General features: G+C 42.2%; 2 protein-coding genes across 8 annotated transcripts in view; both read left to right on the forward strand.

The window, feature by feature from the left end:
* The window catches only part of METTL2A (methyltransferase like 2A), a 39,793-nt gene extending 38,472 nt beyond the window's left edge, over positions 1-1,321 (forward strand). Inside the window, exon 9 of the mRNA XM_032429940.1 lies at positions 1,253-1,321. The gene's annotated coding sequence lies outside the window, so the exon portion shown is untranslated. The remainder of the gene's footprint in view (positions 1-1,252) is intronic.
* A 231-nt stretch (positions 1,322-1,552) lies between these two features.
* Positions 1,553-26,197, forward strand: part of TLK2 (tousled like kinase 2) — a 121,081-nt gene continuing 96,436 nt past the window's right edge. For 2 of the 7 annotated variants that reach the window (XM_032429931.1, XM_032429932.1), the window contains exons 1-2: positions 3,218-3,448; positions 4,966-5,048. In XM_032429931.1, coding sequence (XP_032285822.1) covers positions 3,313-3,448; positions 4,966-5,048 — 219 coding nt within the window. In that variant the 5' untranslated portion in view covers positions 3,218-3,312. Of the gene's footprint in view, positions 1,960-2,984; positions 3,127-3,217; positions 3,449-4,523; positions 5,049-26,197 lie in introns of those variants that run through there. The other 5 variants (XM_032429934.1, XM_032429935.1, XM_032429937.1 and 2 more) reach the window with 5 other exon arrangements.

A 26,197-nucleotide genomic window follows, 5' to 3' on the forward strand; every position in this document is an offset into this window, starting at 1 on the left:
CCCCCCCCCCCCCCCCCCCCCCCCCCCCCCCCCGGATTGCCATATGCCTATTACACATTTTGGGCTCCAAGTAGTACGGAAATAACTGATACCATTTCGCTTTAACCAAGAGTTTCCCAAGGACCAATGTATGGATACTCCCTTTAAAGGGTATTAACCTACCGAGGCTTGCAGAGCACACCTTGGGGAACACCAGGACTAGTCTGAGGCATGTCCAGCCAGCTCCGTGGTCTTCCCTGTGACTATGAACATGAACCTGGTTGGATCCGTGTTTGAGCCTTCCACAGCTAATGGGAATTGAGTCTTTGCATGGGGCATGTCACCATTTGCCAGTCTATGACAAGCTGAGTCTGACCAAGTTGCCATGTGAGCAAACACACTTTAAACAAGCTGATTCATGAACCCAAGGTTCAGTCACATTGTGAGAGGAACCATCTGACAAGAGAATTTATTTTGAAATTACCCATCTTTCTCTGAGAAAGGGTAAGGTTCTTTTCCCTTGCTCTTGATATTTAATATCTTCATTTCTACAACACTTATAAATAGAAGCACCCAATCTTTGTGGTAAGCAAATTCATTAAATTCCTACAAGCAATTCTTTCTAGGATGAGTGTTAAATCTAGAGTGGGGCTGTGAAGAGACCTACGACATTGTAACTTTGACACGCTGAGAAAAAACACACTAGAAAAAGTGAAACTAAAAATATCACCTTTCCCTGTATGCCACTGATTATTCGAAATAATTACCTCCTAAAATGGAATCATAGCCTTTTGGACCTGGAAAGGACTTTGTAAATCTAGTCCAAACCGTTCCTTCATAGATGAGGTTGAAAGCTTGAAAAGGTTGGGTAACAAACAGGTCCATGCAGCTTGTCTGTGGGACAGCTGGACTGGAACTCAGCTCTCACTCTCTGTCCAGTGCTCCTCTTAAAACTCTTTTCTCCCGACATTCCAGCGTCGCTTTAAGGAGTTGCTTTCTTGATTATTCACTATAATGCAAGAGCTTGCCTCATTTGCTGGTCTTTCGTGTTGGAGGGGAAGGCAAGTCCTATGTATACTGTCTGCCCCTTGGTTCTCCGGCTCTCTTGATAGCCCTCCACCTTGACCTTTTTTCCTACACTCTGCCCCTAGCTGGCTCTCCCCCTCCCCTTCAAACACTGTTACCTTTGGAAATATGTGTGTGCACTTTCCAACCTGGCTGGGATCTGGGGCAAGGTGACTCCTGGTTTAATGGATTTTTTTTTTCCCCACAGTGCCTGAACTGGTCCAAGGGTATGGAAGGTCGGACAACGAACAGTAAACTGCCATCCTCTGCCCTTTCAGCAAGTCTGTGTTCTGTTAATATAACACGAATTAAAAAATAAGCAAGAGAAAAAGGCACAAACTCCACTTGGAAGTACTCGCCTACCCCCTGGAAAAGTTCAAGGCTGTTTGTTGTTCATTGTCTGAATTTTCCCCTTGTGAATCACTTGTATTCCTTAAATCATCTTTAGACGTCTGATCAAGGAGGCGTCAGAGCAAAATACAAAGTTGAGCATTTGCATTGAAGTCTGTGTCCCGGCTCCTAGGAGTCGGTTAGAATGGGTTTTCTTTTTTTTTCTCCTTTGGTGCTGCTGGGTGATCAGAGTGGGCGCCTCTTCCCATGCAGGAGGCCCTCCTTGCCGCAGGGGCTAGTGCGCACAAGAGCTCATCCCTTCCTATTTCTCATTCCTCAGCAGCCGTCCTGGGAGGGGCAGGCCTGTATTTTCCATTCCAGTACTTACCCGCAGGTCCCGCTAAGTACCTAGGAGGGCCGTGGTGTTTTTTATCAGAGATGGAAATGGAACCTCCCCCCTGGGTGCCCGGGGTGTCCCTTTGGGGTAGCGCCCCCCCTTCCGGAGGGCAGCATCCCGGCGGGGGTGGGGGCTCAGCTTTGATCCCAGGGCACCTTTTGTGCCTAGAGGCGCCCTCTGCCAGCCAGGTATGTGGAGGGAAAGTGGCTGTCCGCTTTCCAGGGCGGCCGGCGTGGGTTTGGGGAGCCGGACGGTCCCTGTGGAGAGTGGCGGGGCGTGCGAGAAGCCAACGCGGTGGGCACCGCGAACTCACTAACTGGGCGTCTCCGAGGAAGTTCGGGCGGGGTCCGCCGGCTCACGGGCTTTCTTCCTCTAAAATCCATCCCTGGGCAGAGCAAGCCCACTTCTCACCCAAACTCGTGGAGACGAGGGACTAGGCGGGCGCGGGGTTCGGCGAGGCGGATCGGGAAGCGCCCGGCCCAGGCGGCGAGGCCCCTCCAGCGCCGGTCCGCGGCCCAGGGCGCCGGCTCAACCGCCTTGGCCGGGCCGGTCCCGCGGGCGGGGGCCGCTTACACACGGACGGCGGCGGGGGCTCCGGGACTCGGGCCCGGGTCGGGCTCGGGGCGGCCCGTCGCCGGCGCCGCCCGGCGAGGCGGCGGCCTCCTCCGCCGGCGCGGGGTCCCCTGGTTAACCCCTGCCCGCCAGCCTGGCCGCTGATTGGAGGAGGCGGGGCGCCGGGGCAGCGGGGACCCCCCCACCTTCCTCGTCCCCTCCCCCTCCTCCCCCACTGTCGGCTCTTCCCCCACCCCCCCAGGACCCCCCCTGCCTCCCAGCCGTGCAAATCTCGCGAGGAAACACGCGGTTTCACTAGTGTGTTTACACCGATCACTACTAATCCGGACCGAACCGATCCGGATTAAGGGGCCGGAGGCGGGTCCTGGGCACCAGCGGTTCCGACCCCCCCCCCCCGCCCTCCGCGCCGCACCCGAGTGGCCCCCAGCCGAGCGGGCCCCCACCTCCCGGCCCGGCCTGGGCCCTCCTGCGCCTCCCTTGGCCTTTGTCCGGCGCCAGGAGGCCGGTCCCGCGCCCCCCGCGGCCGCCCCGGCCCGGGCCCGCGTCAGGCGCCTGGCTCTGTACGCGAGCCCGGGGATCTGCGGCCTCCGCGGCCCCCCTCCCCCGCCCGCCCTCTCGTGGAGCCCGGCGCCGGCGGCGGCTGCCCGGGCGGGGGGTTGCGGCGCTCAGGAGAGGCCCCGGCTCCGCCCCGGGCCTGCCCAGGGGGAGAGCGGAGCGGTCCGCGACCGGGTCGGGTCGGGGCCCCTCCCGGGAGGAGCGTGGAGCGGCGGCGGCGGCGGCAGGTGAGAGGCTGAGCTCCGGGCGGGGGAGGGCGCCGGGCCTGGGGCATTAACCGTCCGGGGGATCCCCTCAGCTGAGGAGGCTGCGGCCCGGGCCCACCCGGGGACCGGCTCCGGGCCGCAGCTCCTCGGCGCTGAGGCGGGAGGGGCTCCCCGAGGGCTGCGGGTCGCCGAGGGGCCGGGCTGAAGATGGGGGAGGCCCAGGCGGCCCCGGCCTGGGAGTGGGGCCGGCGGCCGCCAGGGCGAAGGGGACGCCCCGGCAGCTGGAGGCCCCGGCAGCCTCCCGGGCGCCCCCGAGAGCCGGCCCGCCCTCCCTCCGTGACAGGTGGGCCTGGAGTTGGGGAAAGTTTGGAGCCGGCGGGAGGCGAGGGGCGCCGGGACCAGGCCCCATCGGTTCTGCTTCCCGGCTGTAGGGAGGGCTGCAGGGAGGATCCCAGCCCAAGGCCCCGCTGGAATGAGACAGAGTGGAGATTTCCTTAACATGAGTTGACATTAAATGGAATAACCGCTGGGGCGTCATTTTCCGGCCCAGGCCTGGGGATGGAGGTTTAGGAAATGTTCCGAGAGACCCTTGGGTGTGAGGGAGGCTGCAACCTCTGCCATTCCGGCCTTGATTAGGGCAGGGCGAGACGCGAGGAAGGCCACTTAGGAGAAGCACTCTCTCTCAATCGCCTTTTTCCTTTCTTTTTCTTTTTTAAGATGCCTTTCTGCTTTTTCGAGAATTTCCTTATTCCCTCGCTAACCTGCACTTGTTTGTGTGGGTGAAACTTTAATTTGTCACCCTTTCATTCCCCTTTGCCCCAGGCTCTCAATCCAGGAAGGGAAATGAAACTGGAGGACTGGTAGAGGTTGTTACAGTTAATGTGGAGTTGTTAGATTGCAGAGGAGAATGTTTAATTCATGTTCTCAGTGAACTTTTAAATCATGCCAATCGTTCCAATAGCTGTTTAATAATATGCTCAAAAGGGTTCTGTGTAATGGTGTATGCTCCTATTCCACTTTTAATATTAGAGAGGTTTCCAATGGATTCTGCAGGAGTTGATCTCTTGCAGTGGATGGACATATTTGCTGAAAGTAGTCTGTGCATTTATTGGTCGTGGAAGGAGTTTAAAAATGGTGTCCTCCTGCCCTTCCCTGCTTGAAAGGAGTGCTCAGAGCAGATGTCTAGAGAAACCTACTGCTCCAGGGAGTGGTCAGAAAAAGATTTTGTGAAGGGATGGTTATGGAGCTCTACTGATTTCCTGAGTGAATGCTGGTTGATGGTTTTACCATGGGTTCTCTATTAAATTTAAAATAATTAATTCCTTTTTTCATGAGCTACTGTGAGCTCTTCAGAGAAAGGAGCTATATAATAAGAGTTATTTGAAGTTATTTGTAGCTTCTGATTCATGCTACATTATTTTTAAGTTATTATTAACGATTCATATTTTTAGTTTAAGAACTAGTTCCCATGGGTTTGGGAAACAAATATCCAAAAGTACTTAGTTAAATTTAAAGGTTGATAGAAGGATTTTGTTGTTGTTGTTGTTTTGCAAGTTAGTCCTTGCTCAACTTTTACTGAGATTATATGAAGGGTTGGAGGTTTTTTGCTGTTAAAATCAGACCAGAACTAGACAAGGGTAAGTAGCCCTCGGAAGAGGACTTCTGAGCCATTTTTGACTTTAAGTGTGTTGCTGTTTGAGGTAGCACATTGTAGTTTATCACTTGTATGCTGTGTTTACTTGAGGTTTACCTGTGTGTGACCATTCAGTGAAATAATTACTGCATTTTGTTGTGTCTAAAAATTGGTACCTCCTGTTTTAGCTTTTATGGTCTTACAACTTACTTTGTCTTTTTCAGTAGAAATGATGGAAGAATTGCATAGCCTGGACCCTCGACGGCAGGAATTATTAGAGGCCAGGTTTACAGGAGTTGGTGTTAGTAAGGTGAGTAAAATGCTGATAGTGAACACTGTTCATAGACTAATTGAAACACATTTAGAAAACAATTAAGATCAGTTTGGGTGGGCCATGCTGATAGATTGCAGGGGAGATCAGCTCATGGTTCCAGTGAACTTTTCTTAGGTCCTACCAGTCACTCCCCTAACTTAACAGTATTGAAGGGATTCTGAGTGGGAGTATATGCTTCTCTTTCCCCTCTAATGTGGGAGAGGTTTCCCATGGGTCTTGTTGCAAGGATACTGATGGGGTGTGTATCTGGATTTTGTGCCATATTTTGTCAAAACTCCTCAGTCATTCAAAAAAAAAAAAAAGCTGTTAACAAAAAGATATTGGCATAGACTCATTACATGGCTTTTTTTTTGGATAGTTACATGCTAGAGTTTTGAAAAATCTGCTTCTGTTAAGTTTGTCATTCTCCCAGTCTGCAGTTCAACAGATTCCTCCTGGTTGCACCCCCCAGACTGCCTTCTCTCTCCTCCTGTTTTTCCTTTTTACTCACTCTTCATTTTTGTTCTGGGAGCATAAAGTAAGATCAAGCCCCCATTAATGGTCAGGTGGTTAAGTTAAGCAACGTTATGGCTTCCTATGCGTCCTCATGTAGTTCACCCCTCTGCTTTCGTAAGATGGTTTTAGTGCAATGTATTTATGATTTTAATACAACATGTAAAACATATTTGTGATGTCTTATTTAAAAGCTTCACCAATCCGAGATTGTTGCATTACTTGGGCTTGAGACTTGTGAATTTTTGATCTTTGACTTCATGCGATACATTTCTTTCTGTGCTATTTCTTACGGTGACCTAAATGTTAGTCTCAGGCTTTGGTTAGTAGCTTCTTAAAGGTGAAGGTGTTGGCAAGGTTTAGTGGGAAAAACTGGCTGCTTTGAGGGGTCTCATAGTTTGGGTGAGCTGAATAGCTTGATAGTTTTTTTGTTCATTCAACAGCTGTTAAGGGCCTGCTCTGTAGAAGGCCTTGTGCAGGGTGTCAGGAGTGACAGCTCAGTGCCTCCAAGCCTCCGTTGTGGAGAACGTGAGAGGGAGATGATACTTTGGTGAGATTTGTATTAGAACTGTGACAAGGTGCTGTGGGAACACAGGATTCGTTACATATTTTGTAGTTCTTGGTTTCTTTGGCCACTTTTATTAAATGATTGACTTGTGGCACTTTGGAGTGGCTATACCGACTGTCGATATATATTAAAGATACTATACGTATGAATATGAGTTCTCTGATCTAGGAGAAGTAGCTTCAGCTGGAAGTGAGCAGTTTATTTGAGTATTAAATTGATCTCTGATTCAGTTGATTACCTAATAATGTCCTTTGACATGTCTTTTAATTTGGGAATTCAGCAGAAGGTTCATATCCAAATCTTCTGTCTGTTCAAGTGGGCACCTAAGGAATAAAAGTAAGTTTGTATTCACATTGTATGTTGTTTAAATTCATTGGGTTTTGTTGTTAGCATGCCTTTCTTTTCTTCAGTTTTTAAGGTCATGATAGCTATATCCAAGTATACTTTTGATGGAGTAGGGCATAAGTGATGGGGATAATTGACATTGTGAATCTTGCTGCCCAGGCCCAACTTAAAATCATGTAATTAAGGTGTCAGAAAACTTAATCTGCCTGTTTAATAGGAAGTTCTTCCTTTTATATATGAAGAAGTTTATTTATATCTAAATGTTTTAATGTCACTGATTGTATGTTATTTTGATGTTTTTAGTCATAGTAAGTATACTGATTACAGTAAATGTTGTTCAAGGACCAGCAAGCGATTGATTTTTTCCCATAGCAAAGAAACGTGGCGGGGGTGGGGGGAAGCAAGTAAATTTTTCTGTAGTTTGGAGTTAGGAAGAAGAAAAAAATCTCCATTTTGTATGACTTCTTTTGCCTGCAAAATATGGTATCCGTCAGACCACTGATTTGAAATAGGACTGGGGAGGAGGAGGCCATGCTACTGGGAGGGAAGGTGCTTTGAGAAAAACTCCTCCTTCTAGCTTTGAATTCCTCATTATGGGTCATAATTTCCCAACGAGGATGTCATTGAATTGGTAGTTTTCAGTTTTGCAAAGATCAGGAGAGCTTTCAGCCCTTGCGCCAAATGGGAGAACCGAGTGCCTTTCCTGTGATAGTGCCATCTAGTGGGACTGGTGTAGCCCTCAGGGGCTGTCTCTTGAGTCTCTCCTAACTATTCATATCATTTTCAGTACTTTTTGATGTCCATGGAAGGAAGAAAGTTAGTGCCACTGTGGATTCTTTCCTAGTGGACAAGAGTGTTTTAAGTAGCTGCAGTGTTTGAACTTCTGGTTGCTAATAGATCTTCTGTCATCTTGCTTCAAGTTTTTTACACCTGCAAATTAGATAACTGCATGACAAAACTTAGGCGAAAACAAAATGGTAAAGCCACCACATTTATCATTGATGTTTCATTTGCTCTTCACTGATGTATAGGATTTTAATTCACAAGTTTTAAATTTTCTTGCATATTGCATTTATATACATTCAGTTTCTGTTAGCGTATTTAATTTATAATTGGTTAACCAAAAGTTTGTGCCTTGGGATGCACTGCATGGATTTTTTTTGAGATTGGTGTTTTCTGTCACTAGTGAGTTAATGATAGAGGAAAGTAGCCTAATGTGCACTGAGAAAATACAGCTGGTTTTCCATCTCTGTCTAGTGCCACTTTTTAGGAGGACATGTAACCATCCTCTTAGCATTTTTGAGGTGAGGAGGTTAAATTGGGTTGTGAACCTACTTTTTCATTTCTTGTTGACCTGATATGTGAGCTAGCCTACTTCTTTTTTTAAGATCTCCTCCCTTAAGTACTGGATAATCCACTTGTAGTTATGTGAAACTGACTCTGCCTTATATTCGTGTTTTCAGTGAGGACCTATTGCAGTTTCTATTCCCTACTCTGTTCTCTCTCTCTTTTTTTTAACATTTTATTTTTTTAAGTAATCTCTGTACTCAACGTGGGGCTCGAACTCACAACCCCAAGACCAAAAGTAGCATTCCCCACCGACTGAGCCAGCCAGGAACCCCATTTTGACAATTTAAGTACAGGTTGTCTCTGTGACTCCAGGGGCTGTGTAAAGTAGGTAGAATTCCACCGTTGCATGCACTATATCTGTAGCTAGTTTAGGGTTTTTTTTGTTTTTGTTTTTTAAAGATTTATTTATTTATTTAGAGAGCATGTGAGAGTCGGAAGAGGGGCGGAGGGAGAGAATCTTCAAGCAGACTCCCTGCTAAGCATAGAGCCTGATGCCGGGCTCGATATCAAGACCCTGAGATTATGACCTGAGCTGAAACCAAGAGCTGGATGCTTAACTGACAGCCATCCAGGCCCCCCTAGTTTTTTGGGGGTTTTTTTGTTTTTTTTTTTAAGTTTGTGTATTTATTTATTTATTTATTTAAATAATCTCTATACCCAGTGTGGGGCTCAAACTCATGAGATCAGGAGTCGCATGCTCTTCCTATTGAGCCAGCCAGGCACCCCCGTAGCTAGTTTAGTTTTAACGCTAATATAGTAGCAGATACTTAGATAGTACTTCCTAGGTGCCAGGTACTGTTCCCAGTACAATAGAAGCGGTAAGAAGTGATTTTAAGTCTTTTGTAACAGGGATGCTAGTCTTAATAAATTGTGTTCTCTTTTTGTAAGACATACTGTTGCCCATTGGTTGGATCACATTATGACAACTTGCACTTGTAATATAATTATATAATTTAATATAAAATTTTGTAAGCCAAAGAAAAGTAACTAAAATGTAAGAATTGTTGATTCTGTGAAAACTAAGTTAACTGCCTGGGAAAGACTATAAGGTGAGCCAATAAGGAGATACCTATAGATGTTTACAAATTTTTGTTTTTTTGTAATCTGGAAGAATTCTTCATTTAGATCCTTGGCAAGTATTTTTAAGTCTCGCTTCACTTTTAAAGAAATTGAAACTAGAAATTGTGGACGATGCATTATGGGTGTAGTTTGTGTGAGACTGGAACTATAGTCAGTGGATCTATAACTCAAAAGGCCTGCATCAGAAGACTGGCAACAGAGTATACATTTATAGGTTTGAAGTTCAAAGAAAATGTTTAAGGTGTAATTTTTTTTTTTTTAGATTCCCCTTTGCAATCTACTGTTTTGATTAATATCATTAGTTTCAGTTGTATTGAATAAAAAGGATTATGTAGTATGTGATGGTATTGAAAAGAACAACAAAATGACAAGCCATGGAAGTGGGACGGTCTGTTCTAACACAAGAACCTTCACTTTGTAGAGCCTGAAGTAAGACCAAAGATTTTTAAGTAGTATCACATAGTAGATTTTTGATGTCTTAAAGAAAAATGATCTATTTTTCTACCTTGTATAAATTTGTGTTACATGATCACCTTTTTTTTTTTAAGATTTTGCCTATTTTGAGAGAGCGTGTGCACGTGAGCAGCGGGAGGGGCAGAGGCAGAGGGAGAGAGAGAATCTCAAGCAGACTACATGCTGAGCGCAGGGCCCCCTATTGGGCTCAGTCTCATGACCCTGAGATCACAACCTGAGCCGAAATCAAGAGTCAGATGTTTAACTGACTGAGCCACCCAGGCGCCCCATGATCACCTTATTTAAAAATTTTATTTTTATTTTTTTCTGATACATGATCATTTTAAATGATCAAATTTGACTTTTTTTTTAATCAAATTTGTCTTCTGAAAAGATGTTTAACCAACTTACACTTTTTCTCCTGTCATTTAGTTAATTGCATCAATTAGAAGGTGCAGTTATGGGGGCTCCTGGGTGTCTCAGTTGGTAAAGTGCCTGATTTTTAATTTCGGCTTGGGTCATGAGATTGAGCCTGGTGTTATGCTCTGCACTGGGCGTGGAGCCTGCTTAAGATTCTCCCTCTCAGGGCGCCTGGGTGGCTCAGTCGATTAAGCATCTGCCTTCAGCTCAGGGCGTGATCCCGGGGTCCTGGGATTGAGCCCCACATCGGGCTCTCTGCTTAGTGGGGCGTCTGCTGCTCCCTCTCCGTCTGCCCTGCCCCACCCCCCCATGCTCGTGCGTGCGCCCTCTCTCTCTAAAAAAAATAAATAAAATCTAAAAAAAAAAATTCTCCCTCTGCCCCTCCCTTAAAAAAAGGTGTTAGTTATGGATATCTAGTGTTAGTTATTTTACATACCAATCCAGTAATTTAAAAAAATGTATGTTTTGGTGTTTTGCATTTATTTATTTATTTATTTATTTATTTATTAAAGTTTTTTATTTATTTGACAGAGAGAGACACAGCGATAGAGGGAACACAAGCAGGGGGAGTAGGAGAGGGAGAAGCAGGCTTCCTGCTGAGCAGGGAGCCTGATGCGGGGCTCGATCCCAGGATCCTGAGATCATGACCTGAGCCGAAGGCAGACGCTTAACGACTGAGCCACCCAGGTGCCCCGGTGTTTTGCATTTAATTCATAGTTAGACAGTGCTCAATAAGCATAAATTCAGAGAAATAGCCTACACTTACACCATTGAATTTTAAAGCACTGTTAAATTTATTATTATGTTTGGCTTTATGTTGTCTTCTCCCTTTCATTTACTTAGTATTTGTTTAATTTTCCTCTCATTTCACATGTAGTCAAGTATCAACTCATGTCTCTTCTTTCTCTGAAATTTCTCAAGCAGTTGTCTGTCCTGACTGCTTTCTCAGTCCTTCCTCATTCATAACTATAGTAGCCAGTCTCTCCTGCCCCATTTATCTTTCCGTGAACTGTCCCCAGTTAGATTTCTAAACATAGGGGTGCCTGGGTGGCTCAGTAGGTTGGGTGTCTAACTCTTGGTTTTGGCTCAGGTCATGACCTCATGGGTGGTAGGACTGAGCCTTGCATGGAGCTCCATGCTCAACGGCAAGTGTGCTTGAGGATTCTTTCCCTCTGCCCCTCCCCCCACCCACTTGTTCTCTCTCTCTCTCAAATAAAAAAATGTATATTTCTAAAAATACCAGCATTATTGTTTTACTCCCTTGTTTAAAGGCTCCCATTGCCTGTTGGACAGAGCTAAAACTCCTAATTTTTCTACTTCATTGACAGTTGTATTCTCTCCCTCTGCTATATTCTGCTCCCTTAAACTATGACTGATCTCCTAACCTGTAATGTTAGCAAACAGGCTCATACTTTCTCTTTACCTTTCCTTTTTTATTTGCCTGATGAACTTTCAGCTTGTTCTTCAAAGTGTAATCTAGATATGTCATCTTTATAGCTTTTCCAGATACCTGCACTATTCTAGTTGCATTATTTTATTAGCATTTGAAAACCTTTTATTATAACATATTATTTGTTTCCCTTTTTAGTCTCCTTGGGAACATGTATGATATCTTTATCTCTGACTGTGAAATGCTCAGCATGTTGTGTACATTGAATGGAAAAGAGTATTGAGAAGATCAAAGTAGAGTTAGTTGTCATCCATATAGGCATGGTCTGCTCTAGCTTATTGTTTTACTCCACTCTCAAAATTCTTTTTTTTTTTTTAAAGATTTTATTTATTTATTTGACACAGCGAGAGAGAGACAGAGAGACAGAGAGCAAGCACAAGCAGGGGGAGTGGCAGGCAGGGGAGAAGCAGGCTGCCCGCTGAAAAGGAGCCCGATGCGGGGCTCGATCCCAGGACCCCGGGATCATGACCTGAGCTGAAGGCAGCCGCTTAATCGACTGAGCCACCCAGGCGCCCCTCCAATCTCAAAATTCTTGTCTTTCAATTAGAAGATTTAGTTCATTTACATTTAATGCGATGACATATTTAGGCTTAAATCTTCCTGGTGTTTCTTTTTAAATCTTTCTTATGCCTTTTTTACCTTCTTTTGAAATGATTTTTTTTCATTTATTAATTTTCTACTATGAAAGTTAGAGAAATGAGCACTTCCTACTTTTTCTTTCCCCTATCTTCAAATTTTTGTCAGTTATCTTATTATTTATTTTTAACATGCCATTTTTCCATCTTCTAGTTTGAAAGCTATGCACCCTTTAATCGGTTACCACAGAAATTACAAAATGTTATCAACTGTCAAAGATTAATGTTAATCAGCACCTTTGTCCTGTTCTTTGTCAATACAAGGGGCATGAAGATTTAACTCCATTATTCCTCTTCCAATTCACATGCTATTCCATATTTAATTATACATATATTTTTAATTAATAAACTTTATTTTTTAGAACAGTTTTAGGTTTATAGAAAATTGAGCAGATAGTGCCAAGTTTTCATATACTTCCTCCCTGCCTCTCTAGTTTCTGCCCACTTTTTTTTTTTTTTTTTTTTTTTTTTAAAGTAAGCTCCATGCCCAACCTGGGCTTGAACTCATGACCCTGAGATTAAGAGTTACATGCTCTATGGACTGAGCCAGCCAGGCACCCCTAGTTTTCCCCACTATTAATACTTTATATTAGTGTGGTAGATTTGTTACAACCTGATGAACCAATATTGTTACGTTATTATTAACCAAAGTCTATAGTTTAACATTAGGGTTTACACTTTGTGTTGCACAGTTTTTTGGATTTTGATAATTGCAAGAAATGTCATGTACCCACTATTTGTATATATATATATATTTTTTTTTTTAAAGATTTTTTTTTAATTTATTTATTTGACAGAGAGATAGCACAAGTAGGCAAAGCGGCAGGCAGAGGGAAAGGGAGAAGCAGGCTCTCTGCTGAGCAGGGAGCCCGATGCGGGGCTCAATCCCAGGACCCTGGGATCATGACCTGAGCCGAAGGCAGCTGCTTAACCGACTGAGCCACCCAGGCGCCCCTGTATATATATATTTTTAAGACTCACATTATTATTGAATTTGTTTATGTAGTCATTGTTATTTTAGCCTAACCTACATAGGTAAACCTGTGTTTACCACTTTGTTCTTCATTCCTTTTTGTGTCTCTGACATTTTATCTGGAACACTTTTTCTTCTAAGATATTATAAGTATTTACATATAAATATAATTTCTAAAATATGTCCTTTGGAACTAGTGTGGGTCTACCAGTGATTGTCTCCCCATTTCATCTGCTTTAAAATATCTGGGTTTTTTGCTTCATTCTTTTTTTTAATGGGGAGGGAGGGGGGAGGAAGAGAGAGGGAATCTTAAGCAGGCTCCACGCCCAGTGTGGAGTACAACGCCGGGCTCTGTCTCACAACCCTGAGATCATGACCTGAGCCGAAATCAAGAGTTGGGCGCTTAACTGACTGAGCCACCCAGTTGCCCCTTTACTTTATTCTTTAATGGTATTTTTGTTAAGTTTGAAATTCTAGGTTGGCTATTGTTTTCTTTCAGTACATTGTTCACTGTTGTCTACTGGCTTCCATTATACCCTTTTTATTTTTAGTCTCATTGCTGTCCTGTTGAAGGTAATCTATCTTTTCCTTGCCCATTTTTGAGATTTTCTCTTTGTCTTTGATTTTCTGTATTATAAAGTGGGAATGGGTGATATGTATAGGCTGGATTACTTTTTTTCCTTTATTATTTTTCCATGCTTTATTTACATTTGAATATTTTTTGGGAACCTGAGCATACACTTAAAAAAATAGATTTTACTTTTTTTTTTTTTTTTTAAAGATTTTATTTATTTATTTGAAAGAGTGAGAATGAGAGAGACCACATGAGAGGGCAGAGGGTCAGAGGGAGAAGCAGACTCCCCGCCGAGCAGGGAGCCCGATGCGGGACTCGATCCAGGGACTCCAGGATCATGACCTGAGCCGAAGGCAGTCGCCCAACCAACTGAGCCACCCAGGTGCCCTAGATTTTACTTTTTAGAGGAGTTTTAGGCTTAGGGCAAAATTGAGTGGAAAGTGCCTAGATTTTTCATATACTCTTTGACCCACACATGCATCGCCTCCCACAGTATCAACTTCTCCCACGAAAGTGGTACATTTGTCACAATTGATGAATCTATATTGACACATCATTATCACCCAAAGTCCATAGTTTACATTAGGGTTCAGTCTTGGTGTCATACAGTCTATGAATTTGGTCAAATGTATAAGGATCTTTCTCTATTATAGTATCATACACAGTAGTTCTACTGCCCTAAAAATCCTCTGTGTTTCCTTCCTTCCCCTAAGCCTTGGCAACCACTGATCTTTTTACTGTCGCCGTAGTTTTATCATTTATGGAATGTCATATAGTTGGAATCACACAGTATGTAGTCTTTCATACTGGCTTCTTTCACTTCGTAATATTTAAGTTTACTCCATGGCTTTTCATAACTTGTTAGCCCATTTCTTTTTAGCGCTGAATAATATTCCGTCTGGATGTACCACAGTTTATTATCCATCCAGCTACTGAAGGGTATCTTGGTTGTGTTCAAGTTTTAGCAATTATGAAGAAAGCTGCTGTAAACATCTATGTGTAGATTTTTGTGAATGGTTGAATTACTTTTATTTATTCTGTTGGGATTCATTGGGATTCTTGAATCTGTGGATTGCTGGTTTTAATCAGTTCTAGAATATTCTCAGCCATTGTCTCCTCATATATTGCCTCTGCCTTATTCTCTGTCTTCTCCTTCTTGCCCTCTGTTTAAACATATTAGACCTTCTTACTGTATTTTCTCTGCCTCCTAATCTGTTTTCTGGATTGCTGGTCTTTATTTCCCAGGGCTGTACGCTGGGTAGTTTCTTCTGACCTACCTTCCACTTCTTTATTTTTTTTAATTTGTCTAATCTGCATAAACCTATCCACTGAGTTTCCATGAAGGCTGGTTTGTTTCTGGGTCACTCTTGTCCTGTAAAGGTAGCCCTGTGGTCCTTGTTTAAAATATGGGGTGGATTTCCTAGACTCCCCTCATTGGGAATGGCCCAGGCTTTGAACTTCATTCTCTCCCCACAGCCCTGGGCATCCTAAAGTTACAGCTCAGTTCAGTTTTACTTTGGAATTAAATCAGCAAATGACCTCAAATGGAAATAAATTTTTTTTGAGTGCTGAGCTTACCTTTCTGAGTTTTTGTCTTCTCATGGATTTTGGTACAGTAATTCCTCATTTCACTTTTTTTACAGTCAGTAATACAAACCTATTTAACACTTATAAAGTGTGCATGGACTCTTTCTTGTGCCATAGCGGGTAAGAATCCATACCTAGGTTTCTCCCTTGTGAGTTTTCACTTCTCATCTGCTTCCTTACTTCCTAGGTGAGGTATTGTCATTGTCATCACTCCTGGCCATTAGAGTCATTTTGCTATTTCTTATTGTCTGTTTACTTTTAGTTAAAAATAAAGCTGAATTGAAATATTCCCTAAAACTGTTTTTAAAAAGGCAAGGTGAAGGGGAATATATATTATCAGTGATTTTGTATTTCATCCCTGAGTCTAGGGATGATTTGGCTTGGTCAGTCTTGTTCTTCTTTCTCTACCTTGTCTGGGTCTCAAATTGCTAGGTCCCTCTTGGTGGTAGGTTTCACTTGGCCCTCACTACTACTAGATGTGATGGGATTGGATTAGTGTAGAATCTGCTTCCTACTGTGTTAGCCATGTTAAGTGCTTCCTGGGCTATTCTCTTTGACTTTTTTACAGTGCAGTTGCCCAGTTTCCCTAGCCCAGAAAGAAACTTTACTTTTTCTAGTCCCAGATAATCCTTCCTTAGACTTAAGACATACTAAAAATAAAATCATTCCTGGAGTATTTGGTGACTTTGCCCTACAGAGTGGTTTGCCTTCCCATCTCTCTGTTCTCTTTGGTTCATTTGAGGGTAGTCTTTTGGCTTAGTGTGGGACCACAGAGGTTCTATTGTAGGGTTATTTGTCTTAGCACCTGCCTGCCCCCAGTCAGCTTTTTTGCCCTTACAGAGACTTTCATAGGAAATCTTGTTTCATAACTTGGACTGTTCTTTTTTTTTTTAATTTTTAATTTTAATTCCACCATAGTTAACAGTGTTACATTAGTTTCAGGTGTATAATATAGCGATTCAACAATTCTCCACATTACTCAGTGCTCATCATAAGTGTACTTTTTTTTTCTTTTTAAAGTAAATTCTGCCCCCAATGTGGGGCTCAAACTCATGACCCCAAGATCAGGAGTCGAATGCTCTACCAACTGAGCCAGCCACGCACCCCATGATAAGTGTACTCTTCATGGACTGTTCTTGCGTTCTGCCCAAGGAACACTCCTTTGCAGATTAGAGCAGTCTAGAGGATCTGGAGTACCAGTGGGAGCTCTTCTCCATTTGGCTTATGAGTTTTGCCTGTTTTCCAAGGTTCTCATGACTATATCAGCCTTTTTGCTTTCCTAAATTTCTTGGTCATTAAACTTTTTTTCTTATTGTGGTAAATGCACATAACAAAATTTACCATTCTGATCATTCTTGAACGTATAGTTAACATTAAGTATATTCACTTTTTTGTGCAGTCATCACTACCATCTCTCTCAAGAACCTTTTCATCTTGCAAAAATAAAACTCTGTACTCATTGAACAATAACTCCCCATTTATCCCTCCCCTCAATCCCTGGCAGCTACTATTCTGTTTTCTGTTTCTATGAATCTGACTACTTTTTTTTTTCTTAAGACTTTATTTGAGACAGATACAGTAAGCATGAGCAGGGAGGGGGTGGTAGGGGCAGAGGGAGAAGCGGACTCCCTGTTGAGCAGGGAGCCTGATGCAGGGCTCGATCCCAGGACCGTGAGATCATGAGCTGAAGGCAGACGCTTAACCGACTGAGCCACCCAGGCGCCCCTGAATTTGACTACTTTAGAAATCTCATCTAAGCAGATTCAAAAAGTATTTGTCTTTTTGTGATTGGCTTATTTCACTTAGTATAGTATCCTCAAGGTTCATCCATGTTGTACCATGTGTCAGAATTTCGTTCCTTTTTTAAAGTTGAATAATACTCCATTATATGTACCACATTTTATTTGTGTTTATCTGTCATTGGACACTTGGGTTGCTTCTTCCTTTTGGCTAGTGTGAATACTGCTGCTGTGAACATGGGTGCACAGATGTCTGTTTGATTCCCTGCTTTCATCTCTTTTGGGTACATATGCAGAAGTGGAATGGCTGGATCATATTAAACTTCATTATTTTGTTGGAATTTGACCCCCTCAGCCCTTATAATCGACAAAGGGCAGACAAAAATGGTGATTCTTTTTCTTTTAGTTCACATCCAGCAAAAGCCTTCAAAGTCTTAGCAATTTCATTAACATCTGTAGAAGAACTAGTAATAATACTCAAACTGCCATTTTTGCAAATCGTACTATTGGCCTGGGAAATGGAAGAACTAAGCTGTCATGTAATTTGGTGAGTTATATAGGATAGCCTTTTATTTGAACCAATTTTATTTTATTTTATTTATTTTTTAAAAGATTTTATTTTATTTATTTGTCAGAGAGCACAAGCAGGGGGAGTGGCAGGCAGTGGGAGAGGGAGAAGCAGGCTCCCCGCGGAGCAGGGAGCCCGATGCAGGTCTCAATCCCAGGATCCTGGGATCATGACCTGAGCCGAAGGCAGACGCTTAACCGACTGAGCCACACAGGCGTCCCTATTTTAGCCAGTTATAGAAAGATAATAGCAAGCTATCCAAATTTGGCGTTCTCAGTTTTATTTTAACCAGTATTGCCTTAAGTATTAAGTCCTATGAAGACTGTTAATGTTGCCCACATAAAGATAACAAGATGTTGGCGTCTGCTGTAATGGATGCGACCTGTATGACTGATAACTGCTTCTCTGAAGAATAAATATGTGACTTATCCCATAAACTGCTGCCAGAGTTGGTGTTAATTTAGTTCCTGTTTTGCCTGACTCCAGAGGAATACTAAGGATTAATTGTGGAATTAAAATGTAATCTGAAGGGCCGCTGATCTCAGGAGATGGTGCCTCCAGTTCAGGATATCTTCTGTTAATTAACTCTAATAGACAGACTTAATGTTCAAATTTAGCAGAAGCTACTAGCATCAAGCCAAAACTAACCTATCCCGTCTGCGTTACATTACCAATTGACCAGCTAGAACCAAGACACAAAATATTCCATCAATATCTTATGAACCATTTGAACCACTTGTATGCTAATCTGGATAAGATGAAGGAAAAGAGACATAATAGCTATAGTGAAATTTTAATATTCATATTTTTCAGCGACTGAGTTCAACCAACTTTTATTGAGTCTGTACTATGTCTAGGTGTTACTGAGGATTTAAAAAAAAAAAAGCAAGATGCACTGTATTCTCTTGAGGCATTTATTTTTTTTGTTTGTTTTTTTTTGGTTTTTTTTTTTTTAAAGATTTTATTTATTTGACAGAGAGAGTGAGAGAGCACAAGCAGGGGGAAGCAGTAGAAGGAGAGGGAGAAGCAGGCTTCCCGCAGAGCAGTGAGCCTGATGTGGGGCTCGATCCCAGGATCCTGGGATCATGACCTGAGCCGAAGGCAGACGCTTAACGACTGAGCCACCCAGGCGCCCCTCTCTTGAGGCACTTATAATCAGGCAGACATGGACCCAGACATATAGGGCACACAGCTGAGGGTGGATATAGAGATGTGAAAAGTACCGTGAGCCTAAAAGAAGGGAGTGTAATTTGCTCAGGAGTCAGATTGTGTGTGGAGAAGGTGAGACTTTTTCTGTGTTGCTCAAAAAGGTCACGTAGGATACACTATAAATAAACAACCTAAGAAACATTCTGATAAAATATCATTACAGAACAAGTCACAGAATGATGGTACAGATCAGCTTGGTTTTATTTTTATTTATTTATTTCTTTTAAAGATCTTATCTATTTATTCGACAGAGAGAGGGAACACAAGGAGGGAGAGTGGGAGAGGGAGAAGCGGGCTTCCCGCTGAACAGGGAGCCCGACGCTCGGGGCTCAATCCCAGGACCCTGGGATCATGACCCGAGCCGAAAGCAGGTGCTTAATGACTGAGCCACCCAGGCACCCCTAGATCAGCTTGGTTTTTTTTTTTTTTTTTTTTTAATATTTTTTATTTATTTATTTGACAGAGAGAGAGACAGCGAGAGGGAACACAAGCAGGGGGAGTGGGAGAGGGAGAAGCAGGCTTCCCGCTGAGCAGAGAGCCCAATGTGGGGCTCCATCCCAGGACCCTGGGATCATGACCTGAGCCGAAGGCAGACGCTTAACGACTGAGCCACCCAGGCGCCCCGATCAGCTTGGTTTTGAAGCTTAACAAAACTGCTTAGCGTCCAGGGTAGAGGTTCTTTTTTAAATAATTAATTTAGATTAAGCAATATATTCAGTTAATACAAAATTCAAAAGATTTCAGAGATGCACAGTGAAACATCTCTTTGACCCCTTTCCCATGTCCATCTGGTTTCCCTCCCTAGAGACAGCGATTAGTAGCAGTTTCTTTTATTTATATGTGTGATGATATATGTGATACAAATCATATATATTTGACGTATATGTGCGTGCGTGCACGCAAATACATTGGTATATTAGTCCCCTCCGTTTTTAAAAAACACAGTGACAAGTATATTATATACAGTATTGTATGTTTTGCTTTTTGTGCTTAAAATCTTAGAAATTGTTTTATAGTAGTATATGTAGAGCTTCCTTGTCCTTTTATCCAAAGGCTGCTTAATATTCCATTGTACAGCTGAACCATAATATAACCAATTTCCTTTTGATGGACACCTAAATGGAAAACAGGATTTTGTTGATATAAGCAGTGCTGTAGTGAATAGCCTTGTGCACAATGACATTTTACACATGTTCATATATGTTTACAGGATACATCTCTAGAAGTGGAATTGCTGGGTCAAGGGATGAGAGCATTTGTAATTTTGGTAGTTATAGGCACATTCCTCTCCATAGAGAGGAGGAATATATTTTTATTATCTGTCCATCAATCAGTCAATCCGAGTATGTATCAGTGAATGAAAACATTGGTTTCTTCATGGTCAGTTAATGGCAAGGGAGTCCATGGACAGGTGTTAAGGTTTTTGATTCTCATAAAATGGTAGGCAAGGGGTGCTTGGGAGGCTCAGCCGGTTAAGCGTCTGCCTTGAGCTCAGGTCATGGTCCCAGGGTCCTGGGATCGAGCCCCGCATTGGGCTCCCTGCTCAGCAGGAAGCCTGCTTCTCCCTCTCCCGCTCCCCCTGCTTGTATTTCCTCTCTCGCTGTACCTCTCTCTGTCAAATAAATAAATAAATAAATAACAAATCTTAAAAAAAAAATGGCAGGTAAAATTTGTATATACTTATGGATGTATCTTAGGTAAAATTTAAATGTATTTACTGATGTATCTCTTTTGGGAGGTAAGAGTTCCATGGTTTTCATACATTCTTAAACAGTTTTGTGACTCACAATAGGGTTAAAAAATACTATCTAGCATTTAGTTACCTCAAATTAGAACACATATTTGTCTTTTACAGGAAGTATTTGAGCATGTGTAGTTATTAGAGATGTTGTATGTGGAGTTACTGTACAGGAGACCTGCCTCTAATTCCCAACCTTTTATTAGTCTTCCCTTTGCTCCCAGGGAGACCATGTTTTAAAAGGTCTTTTTTTCTTTTAAACTGTGTTTATTAAGCAATATTTTGTTTCCTTAATTTTATTAATCAGCGCTTTTGAGAAGTATGTGATGAGTTTTACTGCAAGGATTTGAAATTCATCTGTATGGAGTTGATAAAATTTTAGCTAATGTCAAGTCAATTTGGCATTTCATTTATTTATTTGTAAAAGATTTTATTTATATATTCGAGAGAAAGAGTGCACATGAGCAGGGGGGAGGAGGAGAAGTGGACTCCCCTCTGAGTGGGGGGCCCCCGATGCTGGTAGGTCCCAGGACCCTGAGATCATGACCTGAGCTGAAGTCAGATGCTCAACTGATTGAGCCACCCAGGCGCCTCTCAATTTGGCATTTTATTTTTTTATTTTTTATTTTTAAATTAAATTAAATTAATTTATTTGAGAGAGCGAGAACGCACAAGCAGGGGGAGGGGCAGGCAGAGGGAGAGGGAGAAGCAGACTCCCTGCTGAGCAGGGAGCCTGATGCAGTGCTTGATCCCAGGATCCTGGGATCATGACCTGAGCCAAAGGCAGACGCTCAACTGACTGAGCCACCCAGGTGTCCCAATTTGGCCTTTTAAATAGACTGTGTAGGTAGATGGTAGTTCAGAGACCCTGTTGGGGAATCTAAGGAACAGGCCTCTACCAGATAACCTCCAAGGCTCTTAGGAGTTCTGTGTGTATATGTGTCAATAATATGTATTTTGTGATTTATTTTTATTTTTAAAGATTTTATTTGTTTATTTGATAGAGAGAGCAAAAGCAGGGGGAGCAGCAGGCAGAGGGAGAAGGAGTGGGAGAAGCAGGCTCCCTGCTCAGGGAGCCCGATGTGGGGCTCCATCCCAGGGTCCTAGGATCATGACCTGAGCCGAAGGCAGACACTCAACTGACTGAGCCACCCAGGCACCCCTATTCTGTGGTTTAGATGAGGACCCATATTAATTTCTGCTGCAAGCACTATTACAGATAAACTCTCACCATAACAAATTCTATAGTGCTTTCATGGTTTGGGATAATGGAATTAATTGGTGATATACATAGTATTGCAAGTCATAATTCTGTAAGTCCTGGAGAAAAAACAGAAGCTCCATGTAATGAATTAGAAAGTTAAGAGATTTTATTTATTTAAAGTAGGCTCCATACCCAGTTAAGTAGGGCTAGAACTCATGACCCTGAGATCAAGAGTTGGATGCTTTACTGACTGAGCCATCCAGGTGCCCTGAGATTTAATTTATTTAGACATAGTTGATGGTGTTATATAAAAGCTCTCCTTTTTAATACTGCATTGTTATTTGGTGGGTAATCTTGAAAGAGGATTTTTCTAGAGATGATTTGGAATATTTTATGTGGGGAAAAGTGAGGTGAGCATGTATGTCATGCTAGATACTGGAGCAAAATTAAAAGGTCTTAGCTGTTAATAGAACTCAGTAAGGAAAATTTTTAAAAATTGTGACGTATTCTGGAACAGAACTGATGGAACATTTGTTATACAGAATTATTTGTGGTAGATAACTTATTTTTATTTTTTAAAAAGATTTATTTGAGAGAGCGAGCGGGAGTGGGGGGAGCAGAGGAAGAGGGACAAGCAGACTTTGTGCTGAGAATGGAGCCAGAGCCCCGATGTGGGGCTTGATCCCATGACCCTGAGATCATGATCTGAGCCAAAACCAAAGAATCGGGCGCTCAACCGACTGAGCCACCCAGGTGCCATGGTAGATAAGTTGTTTTAACTAGTTCTCCAAAGTTTTATTTATTTCTGAAATATAAGCTTAGAACAAAATTCTTATTATGGGGTATCCTTGTAGAACTTTTTTTTTTTTTAAGTTTTTTATTTAAGTAATGTCTGCACCGAGCATGGGGTTCAAATGCACAACCCTGAGATCAAGAGTCACATGCTTTTCCAACTGAGCCAGCCAGGTGTCCCCTAAAACTTTTATAGTGACATTTGTTATAATGGGATTCTGCTTTTACTACCAAACCTTTGATTACAGTGAATTCCTCCTTCCCTCCCTTCCTTCCTTTCGTTTTTTTTGAAGATTTTATTTATTTGAGAGAGTGAGTGAGCAAGAGAGAGCGCACGAGTCGGGGCAGAGGGAGAGGGAGAAGCAGACTCCCTTGCTGAGCCGGGAGCCTGACATGGAGCTTGATCCCAGGACCTTGAGATCATGACCTGAGCTGAAGGCAGATGTTTAACCAGCTGAGCCACCTAGGGCCCCTACAGTGAATTTCTAAGATCTGGTCTATGTTATTAATTTCAGATAATATTATTTCTGGTTATTTGAACGTAAACTATGATAAGTTAAATACCACTAAAAAAGATAATGCAACAAAGAGGTAATAGCTAATAATCCCTCAGTGGAGATAAAATGGAATACTTGAAGAAGAATACACCTCAGTCTTAAGGAAGGTAGAGAGGGAAAAGAAACAAGAAGATGTGACAAATAAGGAGAAAATTAGCAATATGGCAGATTTAAATCCACATATATTGATATTAAATAAATTGTTAATGGTCTAGCACTGCATTTAGAAGGGAGTGTCAGGTTAGGTTACTGTTATATGACCCATCTGTATGCTGTCTACAAGAAAGTCACTTTATTATCAGACAAATTAGATTTTAAACCAAAGACTATAATAAGAGATGAGGAAGGGCACTACATTATACTTAAAGGGTCTATCCAATAAGATCTAACAGATCTAACATATGCCCCTAACATGGGAGCAGCCAATTATATAAGCCAGTTAATAACAAAATCAAAGGAACACATTGACAACAATACAATAATAGTAGGCGACTTTAACACGCCTCTCCATCAAATGGACAGATTATCTAAGCAAAAGATCAGCAAGGAAATAAAGGCTTTAAATGACACACTGGACCAGATGGACTTCACAGATATATTCAGAACATTCCATCCCAAAGCAACAGAATACACATTCTTTTTTTTAAATTTTTTTTTAAAGATTTTTACTTATTTGACAGAGAGAGACACAGCGAGAGAGGGAACACAAGCAGGGGGAGTGGGAGAGGGAGAAGCAGGCTTCCTGCGGAGCAGAGAACCTGATGCGGGGCTCAATCCCAGGACCCTGGGATCATGACCTGAGCTGAAGGCAGACGCTTAACGACTGAGCCACCCAGGCGCCCCAGAATACACATTCTTCTCGAGTGTGCATGGAACATTCTCCAGAATAGATTACATCCTGGGTCACAAATCAGGTCTCAACCAGTACCAAAAGATTGGGATCATTCCCTGCATACTTTCGGACCACAATGCTTTGAAACTAGAACTTAATCACAAGAGGAAAGTTGGAAAGAACTCAAATACATGGAGGCTAAAAAGCATCCTACTAAAGAATGAATGGGTCAATTTATTAATTCTTAAAGAAGAATTAAAAAAATTCATGGAAACAAATGAAAATGAAAACACACCTGTTCAAAATCTTTGAGATGCAGCAAAGATGGTCCTAAGAGGAAAGTATATAGCAATACAAGCCTTTCTCAAGAAACAGGAAGGGTCTCAAATACACAACCTAACCCTATACCTAAAGGAGCTGGAGAAAGAACAGCAAATAAAGCCTAAACCCAGCAGGAGAAGAGAAATAATAAAGATCAGAGCGGAAATCAATGAAATAGAAACCAAAAGAACAGTGGTACAGATCAACGAAACTAGGAGCTGGTTCTTTGAAAGAATTAATAAGATTGATAACCCCCTGTCCAGACTTATCAGAAAGAAAAGAGAAAGAACCTAAATAAATAAAATCGTGAATGAAAGTGGAGAGATCACAACCAACACCAAAGAAATACAAAGTTATAAGAACATATTATGAGCAACTATATGCCAGCAAATTAGATAATCTGGAAGAAATGGATGCATTCCGAGAGATGTATAAACTACCAAAACGAACCAGGAAGAAATAGAAAACCTGAACAAACCTATAACCACTAAGGAAATCAAAGCAGTAATCAAAAATCTCCCAACAAACAAAAGCCCAGGGCTAGATGGCTTCCCAGGGGAATTCTACCAAACATTTAAAGAAGAATTAATACCTATTCTTCTGAAACTGTTCCAAAAAATAGAAATGGAAGGAAAACTTCCAAACTCATTTTATGAGGCCAGCATTACCTTGATCCCCAAACCAGACAAAGACCCCATCAAAAAGGAGAGCTACAGACCAATATCCCTGATGGAACATGGATGCAAAAATTCTCACCAAAATACTAGCCAATAGGATCCAACAGTACATTAAAAGGATTATTCACGACGACCAAGTGGGATTTATCCCTGGGCTGCAAGGTTGGTTCAGCATCCGCAAATCAATCAATGTGATACAATACATGAATGAAAGAAAGAACAAGAACCATATGATCCTCTCAATAGATGGAGAAAAAGCATTTGACAAAGTACAGCATCCTTTCTTGATCAAAAGTCTTCAGGGATAGAGGGTACATACCTCAATATCATAAAAGCCATCTATGAAAAACCCACAGCGAATATCCTTCTCAATGGGGAAAAACGGAGAGCTTTTCCCCTAAGGGCAGGAACACGGCAGGGATGTCCACTATCCCCAGTGTTGTTCATCATAGTACTAGAAGTCCCAGCCACAACAATCAGACAACAAAAAGAAATGAAAGGCATCCAAATCGGCAAAGAAGAAGTCAAACTGTCACTCTTTGCAGATGATATGATACTTTATGTGGAAAACCCAAAAGACTCCACCCCAAAACTGCTAGAACTCATACAGGAGTTCAGTAAAGTGGCAGGATATAAAATCAATGCACAGAAATCAGTTGCATTTCTATATACCAATAACAAGACAGAAGAAAGAGAAATTAAGGAGTCGATCCCATTTACAATTGCACCCAAAACCATAAGATACCTAGGAATAAATCTAACCAAAGAGGCAAAGGATCTCCTACTCAGAAAACTATAGAATACTCCTGAAAGAAATTGAGGAAGACACAAAGAAATGGAAAAACGTTCCATGCTCATGGACTGGAAGAACAAATATTGTGAAGATGTCAATGCTACCTAGAGCAGTCTACACATTTAATGCAATCCCTATCAAAGTACCATCAACTTTTTTCAAAGAAATGGAACAAATAATCCTAAGATTTGTATGGAACCAGAAAAGACCCCGAATAGCCAGAGGAATGTTGAAAAGAAAAGCAAAGCTGGCGGCATCACAATTCTGGACTTCAAGCTCTATTACAAAGCTGTAATCATCAAGACAGTATCCTGCTGGCACAAAAACAGACACATAGATCAGTGGAACAGAGTAGAGAGCCCAGAAATGGACCCTCAACTTTATGGTCAACTAATCTTCGACAAAGCAGGAAAGAATGTTTAGTGGAAAAAAGACAGTCTCTTCAACAAATGGTGTTGCGCAAATGGACAGCCACATGCAGGAGAATGAAACTGGACCATTTCCTTACACCATACACAAAAATAGGCTGAAAATGGATGAAAGACCTAAATGTGAGACAGGAATCCATCAAAATCCTTGAGGAGAACACAGGCAGCAACCTCTTCGACCTCAGCTGCAGCAACTTCTTAGAAACGTTGCCAAAGTCAAGGGAAGCAAGGGCAAAAATGAACTCTTAGGACTTCATCAAGATAAAAAGCTTTTACACAGCAAAAGAAACAGTCAACAAAACCAAAAGACAACCGACAGAACGGGAGAAGATATTTGCAA

Source organism: Phoca vitulina, unplaced genomic scaffold (assembly GCF_004348235.1).
Source record: "Phoca vitulina isolate PV1807 unplaced genomic scaffold, GSC_HSeal_1.0 scaffold41, whole genome shotgun sequence".
Taxonomy (NCBI): domain Eukaryota; kingdom Metazoa; phylum Chordata; class Mammalia; order Carnivora; family Phocidae; genus Phoca; species Phoca vitulina.